Source organism: Beta vulgaris, chromosome 5 (assembly GCF_026745355.1).
Source record: "Beta vulgaris subsp. vulgaris cultivar EL10 chromosome 5, EL10.2, whole genome shotgun sequence".
NCBI lineage: Eukaryota > Viridiplantae > Streptophyta > Magnoliopsida > Caryophyllales > Amaranthaceae > Beta > Beta vulgaris.
The window spans coordinates 6,548,873-6,559,715 of NC_079206.1; the positions used below are offsets into that span (position 1 = coordinate 6,548,873).

The following is a 10,843-nucleotide window of genomic DNA, read 5'->3' on the forward strand; positions in this document are numbered from 1 at the left end:
TTTTTTCAGTTATCAAATATCTAATCGACCGATCGATCTTTTGGGCTTAGGTCCGGATCATATTTTCTCCGATACGAAATTGCTGATCGAATTATCCAAAACGAACCTCCTAAACTACAAATTATTTTTTAAATTAATAAAATAGTATATTTAAACCCAAAATCGTGATAGTACACTGATGATACTCGGGTTATATGCTAGGTATTAAAATACCACTTTTTTTGCTTTATACTATACCCGTCGCTATAACTTAACCTAAACAAAAAAAATGTCCAAACAATTGTATAGTAGGCTTTTTTTGTAATTTTATTGAACACCCGCCGCTTCTTTTCTCTTACTTCCTCTATTTTTTTAGTGGCACTATTTGCTTTCACATACTCCAACATGCTTACTTGAACATTTATAATATCTCTAACAACATTTAAGTAAACATTATGAAAAGTTGATATTTAAAATCCACGTTAAGACAAATTTAACAAAATCTCTATTGACTTTGTTTTTTCCTTATATAATGATAAAAGAAAACTTGTCAAAGTTGGTTGATGAATAGTGTACTCAAATGTCAAATGTTACAACTAAAAAATAAAAATATATAAAAAAAAAAGTGAGAAGATGCAGAGCGTGTAAGTTTGAGAATTGAGCATATAAGTTTAAGAATGTGCGGAGCAAGGGAGGTGACATATTATTATACTTTAGTTTAACAATGTTAAATATGTACACCATTTAACTGCAGAAAAATTAGCACACTTAATAACAGTTTACTTTAAGTCTTATGAGGATTATGTCTACATAACAGAGCCAAATATAGCATGAAACTACCAAGAAGCATGATGAGAAGGTGATTTACATCCCCCTCCCCTCCTTTGTACTTTGTACCGCCTTCGTGGCTCATATGGATAAAAAAAAAACATACACCAAGAAGGTGATACTCAACTCATGCAAGAACTGTAATCGAAGCTCGATAATCAGATGTTAATCCAAAACCCAATTTGGTACCCCAAACAGAAAATTCATGTCGATTGAATTTTCATAAAATGGTAATAATAAAGGATCAAGAGACACTCAAAATCTGTAAATGACTTGAACTAGGATTATACATCCTAAGTTCCCAACGGATTCAGTTGGGAATGATATAAACTTTATAAAGAGTATAAAAGAACAGAAATTAGAAAGAAATATGATAAACAATCAAAATCACTTTAAAAGTTTCAAAGAAGAAAAGAAATTGGGTTAAACAAAGGGCAAAACCAAAATATTGAAGGCATCATATCAAGAAGCACAATATTCTATATGCCTTGATCTATGTTTCATATATACTAAGTTTCCGCATACAAGATATCAACCTCCAATATGACTGTTTTGTCAAGAATTAGAGAAACAAATTACAATAAATAGAACAAAAGTCGTACTAAATATACAGGGAAGCCACCAAAAAGTAGACTTATGCAGAGGAACTACCTGGGGAAGCATTGCTGTATGCGTCTTTACCAATGCACCAGATACGGCTAGAACTAGGTGTTGCAGTAACTGAACTTGATTTTGCTTCAGTACTAGATGAAATCTCTGAATCGGAACTTCTGCTTGGGTTTGAATCACTGAAGTAGCCATCTGACTTATTCATTCGTTCCACAAGGGAATGCCTTATACGTGGGTTGGCAATGGGGATGGGGCTACCTAGTCTTCCATTTAGACTCGATCCTGATGAAAAATAGGATGTTGGCACCGGGGAATTGGGATTGCTCGAGTGATCTTCTTGCAGGATATCTCCAATCCTTGCCAGTATGCTGTAAGCCAAGTTTCCAAGAACTCTTGAATATGCTTCAAGAATTGAATGCCCAATATCCTGAGAAAAAATGTCATATATAGAGGCCAGCATAAGAATCAAACTTTTACAATGATGGTGCAGTAAGAAACAGAAAGTTATCAATTAATCCAAAATCGCAAGGTTTTTAATTTCTACTATGTAGCATAGTATATTCAGTTATTACTAACCTTGCCGTACTGTATTTTTATGACATTGAAAAACGTGTGAGGAAGGCACGGATATCTCATCTTCAGTTGATACAAAAGTGCTTCTGCACGTAACAATAGCGACTCCGCCTTATTCACCTCTGGAATTGGTTCCTTCATAAAGGGCCAGGATGTTCTGTTGAGAGTCTTGGTACTACTAATTTGCTCTTTGATTCTTTCTCTCCATGCTAGTGCCGCAGCTTCCAGCTTATTGATAGTTTCAAGAGCCTCATGTTCAGATCCCAGTTTCAGAAAATCGACAATCTCCAATGCTGAGCTTGATCCTGATGCTATGACTTTATATACTTCTTCCCCCAGATTAGCTCTACCAGACTGCATTTAAGCACAAATGTTTTTCATGACAAGATTCGTCTAACTTATTATTACGATGTCTAATGCTTAGAAGTAAATATAATATGCTTGCCTTGGGGAGTGCATCTTGAATGTCTTTAGGCACTGGCATTTCTAGCAAGACATTTTCATTGATGGATTTCGCAGCCTTGAAAAGTTGAAGCACCATATTACCCTGAGAGAGCAACTTCTTTCGGGCAGTTTCAGAGAGACCACCGGCTGGGACTCGAGGGGATGGAAGCCACCACCTTTTGCTCTGCCTTTCACTCCCTCCTCTTCCTTCTTTCCGACTATTGCCTTCAGCATACCAAAATTCTGTGGTCACCATTGAATCCAGAAATTCCTGATGCAAATCAATTTCATGTTTGATGTTAAAACAAAAATCAAATCAAAAACTTCCATTTCTCTCTTTCATGGTAAATGTTCCTCAAATCATAACCTTACAATTTCCCATTTAAGGCCCGTTTGGCAAGTGGTAATAATTAATATTAATGATAATGAGTTTATTAGGCAATTTTATCATGAAAAGGTCTAGTGTAATGTTTGTCCATCTACATAAACTTTTTTTTCTTCATATATCTCCCATTACCAATTAAAAGTGCTATTGAAATGGTAATGAAATTCTAGGAACAAAATCAAGACGGAAGTTGATTACCATGGACATTGACATGAGACATTCTTTACACAATTGCATATAAATTCATTACCATTACCAAATTCTACCATTTATCACTAGCTACCATTCTACCAAAAGTCTTGTTAGTGGAAAAAATAGTTCACCTACAATAAGCATGGAGTCGATTTTCTGAAGTGCAGGAAGGTTGACATGTACATCTGCACGAGCCTTCGGTGTCATTATCTGCTCCAATGCCCAAATTATTGTTAAAAGTTAGGAAAGGACATCTAAACAACAATAGTTCGAAGACTATACAGAAATAACAGACACCTCAAAGTTTCGGCCATTAGCACCACTTTGCTTAGCAGGAACCAGATCGACCATATAATTGGCAGGAGAAAGCAACCAGTCCATCTCTTGTTTCCATTTAGCCCTTGTTTCTTCTGGTAAAGGTTCTAATTTCCACAACTCCCCGAAAACAGATGCTGCATTTACAAAATTTTGCAGTTCATATACGAATGAAAAGATCACAGAGAGAATAGTTAATTATATCCAAAGCAATACCTGCAAGGCTTGTGATAGAATTCGATATTGCTAATGCACTGGATATGCCTTTGCGCCCTCCAGTTACATCTTCACCTAACAAAAGTTTAGCAAACTTCTCTTTCATAGCCTCTACATCAGTGAACTGAGTGTTAAAATCCGGTTTTTCTCTGACATAAGTATGGTTTGTGCTTTCTGGGCTACTCCATTCATCTGTTTCTTCTTGGTTCCTTTTCGTCGTCCAATCAGAATAGCAAGATCCAAAAGTATTTTTACTTGATGAGCAGCTGGTTTCTTCTTCAGTGATGGAGTCAGCTTGACAGACTGAGACATTCTCCCCACTGATTGTACCCTCATTTGTGTACAAATGACTGTTTATAATGCAACTCTCCAGACCATCATATGTCATTATTCCTGGAAGATATTTTTCAAAAATTAATGCACTACCTTTGCATGATTTAACCATTTCTTGCATACAACACATGAACATAAATTATTATAAGTATTCATAATCTCCACTTTCTAGAATCACATAACAATGCTCAAGTAAATATAGACTGAGTTTGCTCAATTGACAAAAGATCAGCTTCAAAGGCTACATTATAAACCATTACAACCCGTTTTTCTTACGCGATAATAATTGTTGTAATTTTATCGAATTTACCGGTGATTTAGTGAATAAAGTCTTATGTCAATATCCACGGTAATATTCATCCATCCCCAAATACCCTTTATGTCAATGTCCAATATCCATATTCCATAGTATAAGATTGTCAATATTTAACTAACTTGACTTTCAAGTTTCAACCCAGAATAGATGTCAACTAACTCAAATCGGTCTACCTAAATGAATGATAATGATTATATCGTGACCATAAAGACTTTGTAAGGCTCAATAGCTAATTGTTAGATATAATCTGAAAACACGAATTTATAAAGTACTAGTTTTTAAATGCACGGAATGAAGAACCCACCATTTTCTCTAACAACGAAATATTTGCCCTGTTTCCGAGAGAACCTTGTGCTTTAAAAAGGAACTACTGTAGATACATGAACAATAGATGTACTGTAGATAATATTAAAAAGTAAAGAATGCACTCTGAAATTCAAATTTTCGAACTAACATAAACAAAAAAAAAAGGCCAAAAAGTCATCTTTACATGTACTTTATTAGATATCTAACGAACTTTTTTACATAGAAAAAAGCGCCATTGTTCTTTCAAAGCTCAATAAAGTAGGCATTAAACATTAGCCAACTAAACATGATTTAAGACAATAAATTTTGTATGTTATGCCAAAAGTCAAACTAGAGTGGCAAAAAATACACCCCTATTTAGAGCCAAAATAATGTTGGTGCTTTTGTTTGAAAAATGTGGCAAAAGTCTCTGATGTTATATGGTAGTACGAGTTTATTACTATAATAACAGAACACTAGCAGTAAATGATGAACTGTGTTATACTAGAAAAGTGAGTGTATGGCCCCAATTTCTGGTTTGTTGCTTGCTCAGTGTGTAAGAAGTTGCACTGCTGGTGGTCCTTTCTTGATTCTTAATTTCTTACCCATTAGAAGCTAGGCAAATTAGTACTTAATACACTCAAATTCTACACATCCCATGATTTTCTGTATAAAAAAAAATTTTAGATAAGTTCAAATTAGCTGTTATTCAGATACGGATTGAGTGTCTACTCGGATACGTTGTTCAAGTGTCCGACTTGTCTATTTTGTAGAAAAAAGTCAAGTTTTTAGTTAAAAATGAAATATCCAAGTAAAGTGTTGTGTCAGACACGACAAGACACGACACCCCGTTTTTGAGGTAGATGAAGGTGTCGGAATAACACTGCAAATTAGGTCTAATAAAGATCAATAAGTTCAGATAAGTTTATAAGAGCCTAATAAGAACTACTAATGTCTAATAAGTTCAAATAAACAAAAATAAGTTAAATAAAACACAGTTAGGTTGAGGGCGTTGTAATTTTAACCTATCAAAAAGAAAAATAGCCTTTAAAGGGGGTTGTATTGTTTTAACTATACCTTATCGCCTTATCTAGTAGAAAATTGGAGTTGTTACACCAACTTTTATTCAATTTAACATCTACAATTTTAAATTGATGGTGAGCATTTTTTTGAATTCATTGAAAAAGAGATGTAGTATATTGTCTTATGTCCCGTTTTGGTTGAACTAAAATCAATTCTGATCTGTTGACTCGTTTTTTCTTTTGGTAACTTTTCTTACTCATATTAGTTTTTAGTTCATGACTCTTCTCCGTAAAATATTTGCTAAAAATAAATAAGTCATTAAAGAGCCGCAGAAAGTAAATGATAAGGATTTTCAAGAAACAAAAGATTTTTTTGGATAAAATGACATAGACATTTTCCCTTACAAACTAACACTAAAAATGCATTATCATTACTAGGAGACCATTAAAGGTAAAAGATTTAGCACTTGAACCAGTTAATACAGGCAATGCTACATCTATCCGGTGGGTAGTTAACCCATTAGAAATAGAGTATTAAAAAACTATTAGAACTGATAAGTTGGATTCCACTATTTATTCATTTCTATTAGTAGTGGGTTATTGATCCACTGGGTAGATAAAGTTTTTCCGGTCAATACAATGAGGTAGGTGCATGTCATTACAATATACCTATCAAACATTAATGAGGGAACAACTTAAATAGCATTTCTTACATAAGAGTTGATCTTGAACATGTAAGGAAACAAATGGGAGAGAGAGAAAGAGGGGGTTTTGAGGGGCTTACTGTCATGTTCATTCTCATCAAAATCAATGCTAATTTCTCTATCCCTCGTACAGCAGGCCAACCTCCTCCGTATCCCCATCCTCATGTATTGCTTTAATAATGCTTCCAAGTTCCACCCACCACTATATCATATACACAATTTACATGAATTAGTCACGGCAGTATACTAATAAATATTAGTCATAATTAAATATTAACGGTAAATTTGGTACGAGGTTATGAAATGAGGTATTAAGTTAACGATATAATGCATTTTTGAATGATTTTGTATCCCAAATTGCATGTGATCATGACCGGGCTTTGGCGAAAAAAAGTAGCCCGCTTCGGTTCAAAGTCGCGGGCTTCGCCAAGCCTCGTAATTTCTGTGTCAAAACCCGCTATTTCGAGACTTCTTCGGCCGAGACAAAGTTTGGTCTATTTTCCCGATTTCAAGTTGTGACTCGGTTTTTTCCCAAATCAGGCTATGTTGGGTCCGAATTGTGGGCCGAAAAATTGTTTTCAAAACCCGCTCGTTTTCGAGTTAGGCCTACATAGTTGACCTTTTGAAATATCTTTGTAGATTTTTGTAGTTTTTTCATTAACTTTTGTTCAATCTATTTTTGGCAATTATAACATAAAAAAATGGGAATTGAAAATTAATGAGAAGTAGAAAAATGAAGACTTGTACAACTTATATAAACAAGGTAAGTCATTTCAAAAATTCATGCTTACCTTATCAAAAAAATAAATAAATCAAGAAGTAGAAAAATGAAGGCTTGGACAAGACTACAGTTGACTTAAAAAGAAGGTAAGTCACTTTATAGAAAGTTATATTTCTCATAAAATGAAGAAATTATATTATATAGGTTCTCTTTATATAAGTTGATCTTCTCATACTCAACTAAACAACTTTTCTAACTCCCTATAAACTAGAATTTTTTTGACATATAGAAGTAATTATTAATCCTAGAACAAGAGACCAAAATATGTATCTTAGATAAATCTATATTACATATAATTCAAGACATAATTTCAAATGATAATAATTTTAATAATTAAAAAACTTTAATTGAATAGAGATTCATTACCATCGACAATTTTCCTAGTACATTTACTTTCAACCGACTTTATGCAGAACCTATTATTAAAGAAGTACATCATCCGTCTCATAATATAATTGTTTTTTTCTAAATTTAGGTGTCTTCAAAAATTGTTCATATTTCAAAATTTTCTACTTTGATTGTTTACTTTGTTTTAATCCTATTAATTATATTTGTTCATCTAAGTTAATTTTATTGGTTAAAAATTGAAACAATCAACATAATTTACCAAAAGCTTCAATTAATGTTGTAAAGAGTAGGGAAAAACATTTACTTTTTAATACAAGTACAGCATATAATACAAATTATGATATGTTTCATTATCCTCAATTTCCATAAAAAATGAGAATCAAGATTCAAGATTTAAACTATGAGATGAATAGAGTAGTATTATACTCGTTACAAAAAGTTGTCAGTTTCCATGAGAGACAAATATACAGTTTTAAAATAAAAGTAAAATACTCCTCCTACATGTGTTTTTTTAACTAAATAATATCATTAATGCAGCATAGCATAATCAATAAACATTGTAGTTGGTAGTACTAGTAGTAGCTTTGTCTTATACTCCATCCGTCCCAAAATATAATTTCCATTTTCTTTTTTTCACGGTAATTTATGTAAGTAGAATATAAGAGTGATAGTAAAATGTGGAACTAAATATGGAAATGGGAACTATATTTTGGGACACCCAAAATAGAAATGGGAACTATATTTTAGGACGGAGGGAGTAATTAAAATGTGAGTCCTAAACATTATTTATTTTCTAATTTCTTGAGAAAATATATAATTTTAGTTAGAAGTGAAATAAGAACTATATTTTGGGACGGAGGGAGTAATTGAAATGTGAGTCCTAAACATTATTTATTTTCTAATTTCTTGAGAAAATATATAATTTTAGTTAGAAGTGAGAATCCTAACATTAAAATTATAAATAAACCAAAAAACAAGAAGCATTTTTTTTTTCTTAGGTAGAGAGAACACACAAGAGTAAACGATGTAAACATGATTTGATTCCAGGTCTTGAGTACCACCTCTCGAAACTTTGACAAACTAAGCTAGTTAACATTCACGTAACGGAAATTAATCAAACATCTTATAATGCTTCATCCAGTTAATGATTGCTTGTCCTATCATTCATTAACTAGTGCTCAATTCAACTGCCATACCACTTTAAAAGTGAAGTTTAGCATCATTTTCTTGTTTTTCTAATTTACCTAAACACAATAAAGGGAAAAAACTTTCTACAGAAATCATTGAAAAATTTCTGAAAAGAGAAAAAAAAAGAAGTAAATGATACCCAGATAAACAGAAACTTTGACCAAATTATTAGTTGAACTGAAAAGAAAAAAGATTGTTAAAAAAAATACAAGTAAGAAAACACACCTGATTCTGGGTAATAGAACGAAAAATCTGAGGAGAGAGAAAGAAAAAATTCAGTTGAAAGATAGAAAAAAAAAAGAGTAGGCAAAAGGTGTGAATTGACGCCATTGAAAAAATCACGAGCAAAATATGAAGATTAAAACCCAACTAACAAAACAACAAAATTCATCGAATTTATTACAAGATGAAATGAAATTCTGGGAAACAAATAAATAAGTAGAAATGTTGTCGTAATATTACCTGCTAAGTCATAAATTGGAGCTGAAGAGTGGGTAAAAAAGGGATGATTGAGGAGAGAGAAAGTGATGGAAGTGATGATAATAGTATGAGAGTGGTCGAGTGGAGAAGAAGAATAAATGAGAGAGAATGAGGAGGAGAATGGAGCGTTGATTGGACGAAGAAGATATAAGTGTTGTGGGGTCCAACACTCCAAACACTCCAAGGTGGGGATATAAAATTGGAGATTGTAAAAATTTTGGGCTTGTTTTGTGGGGTTTTAGAAGGGAACGAGGGCGTAAGAGACGGGGTAATGTTGGTAGGACTATGAAGGTTAGTGCTAAATTGGTAATCCCTATGGTTTTTAAAACGTTTTTGAAGAATTTTTAAGTTGATTTTTTTCGATTATTTAACCAAATACTAGTGACAAAACCAAATACCTTCATTTTTTTTCAAAATTTATTAGATATCCCCGATCTTTAAATAAATTCATCAGATACTCTTTTATTGACGGACGTTAGTCCTCCGTTAACGTTTATGTATAAGTTTTCCCTAAGTCAACCTAATTAACCCTAACTAACCCTAATCTTATATCTCCCCTAACCACCAGACCTCATCCCCCAACAACCCCAGCCCCATCGATCCCCAGCCCACCACCCCCACCAACCCGAGCCCCACCAGCCACCTCCCACGCAGCCGCGCCTCCCCTACCTTCCTCCCCCGCAGTCACGTCTCCTCCCTTTGAATTCCGAGCCCACCACTCCCACCCCTTCGAATCCCGAGCCCACCACCCCCAGCCCGCATCAAATTTGGGGCAAACTGAAAAGTAGAAGAAACTTGCCGACGAACTGCTGCTGAACTGACGAGATCGAGTGAGTGAGGGGGAGGCGCCGGCGCGATCGAGGGAGGGGGGACTGGTGTTGAACTAACGGGAACTGGTGTTGAACTGACGAGTGTGAGGGAGGGAGCGCGAGGGAGGGAAGGAGAGGGGGAGGCGCGAAGGAGGTCGAGGGCAGGGGGGTCTGCGTGGGGGCAGCCAGGGAGGTGGAGGGGGTTGGGTGGTGGGGTTGGTGGGTCTAGGATTGGGGGGGCTAGGGTTGGGGGGATTGGGTTGGATTAGGAAGAGAGTTAGGGTTTTTAGAATTTACTTAGTTTTTTTAGGGTTTTTTATGGTTAATAATTTAACGGGGCATTAACTTCGGTTAGCCAAAAAGATATTTTGGGTAGAGGTGATCATGGGCCGGGCCGGGTTTGGGCCGCGGCAAAAAAAATGCCCATTGACCGGGCCGGGCCTGGCCTAAATTTGAGCCGAATTTTTGTGCCCAAAGCCTGCTATTTCGGGCCTAAATTAGCGGGCTTTTGCGGGCCAAAACAGGTCGGGCCAAGAAATAGACTAAAAAGTCATTTTTGGCTTGCCCAAAGCCCGCCCAAAGTCAAAAAAAATTCGGGCAGGGCCGAGCCCGACCGCGGGCCAAAAATATCTACCCAAAAACGGGTCGGGCCGGGCCAAAATGATCACCTCTAATTTTGGGTAATTTTTTTAAAGGTCAAGCGTATCTGGTGAAGTTTTTAAAGGTCAGGATATCGTTGAATTTTGAAAAGGTGGGGGGTATTTGGTGAATAAATTTTTTTGTCAGGGGTATTTGGTGAAATAACCGTTTTTTTGTAGTGGGTTTTTGACATTTTACAAGCTATTTTTTTAAAAAAGAAATTAATACTCCGTCTGTTCTATTTTAAATGAAAAATTGGGTGAAATGACACTAATCATTGAATAATTTTGACTTCAATTATCGTCATTATATAAAGAAAAACATAGTGAGGTGGGATCTTGTTAGTTTCGTCTCGATGCATACTATCAAATTACATATTTTGTATATTTTTTACGTG

At 34.8% G+C, this 10,843-nt stretch overlaps 1 protein-coding gene across 2 annotated transcripts; it reads right to left on the reverse strand.

Moving 5' to 3' along the window:
• Nucleotides 1-1,269: 1,269 nt before the first annotated feature.
• Nucleotides 1,270-9,166, reverse strand: LOC104892445 (rop guanine nucleotide exchange factor 14). 2 transcript variants are annotated; one of them, XM_010678384.3, is made up of 9 exons: nucleotides 8,981-9,166; nucleotides 8,744-8,770; nucleotides 6,282-6,403; nucleotides 3,542-3,934; nucleotides 3,308-3,462; nucleotides 3,146-3,220; nucleotides 2,435-2,704; nucleotides 1,993-2,343; nucleotides 1,270-1,843 (listed from the first exon to the last, which is right to left on the reverse strand). In XM_010678384.3, the coding sequence occupies exons 3-9, from the start codon at nucleotides 6,364-6,366 to the stop codon at nucleotides 1,442-1,444; spliced, it is 1,731 nt and encodes a 576-aa protein (XP_010676686.2). In that variant the 5' UTR covers nucleotides 6,367-6,403; nucleotides 8,744-8,770; nucleotides 8,981-9,166; the 3' UTR covers nucleotides 1,270-1,441. The 2 variants fall into 2 exon arrangements, with proteins under 2 accessions (XP_010676686.2, XP_010676687.2); XM_010678385.3 differs by lacking the exon at nucleotides 8,744-8,770.
• Between the last annotated feature and the right edge of the window lie 1,677 nt (nucleotides 9,167-10,843).

Excerpts from the sequence above, each read along its gene's own strand:
- LOC104892445 (XM_010678385.3), bottom strand. The coding sequence starts at position 6,366 with ATGAGGATGGGGATACGGAGGAGGTTGGCCTGCTGTACGAGGGATAGA. Across the intron at positions 3,463-3,541 it reads TTCTATCACAAGCCTTGCAG|CATCTGTTTTCGGGGAGTTG; the intron begins GTATTGCTTTGG and ends TTGTAAATGCAG. Across the intron at positions 1,844-1,992 it reads TAAAAATACAGTACGGCAAG|GATATTGGGCATTCAATTCT; the intron begins GTTAGTAATAAC and ends ATTTTTTCTCAG.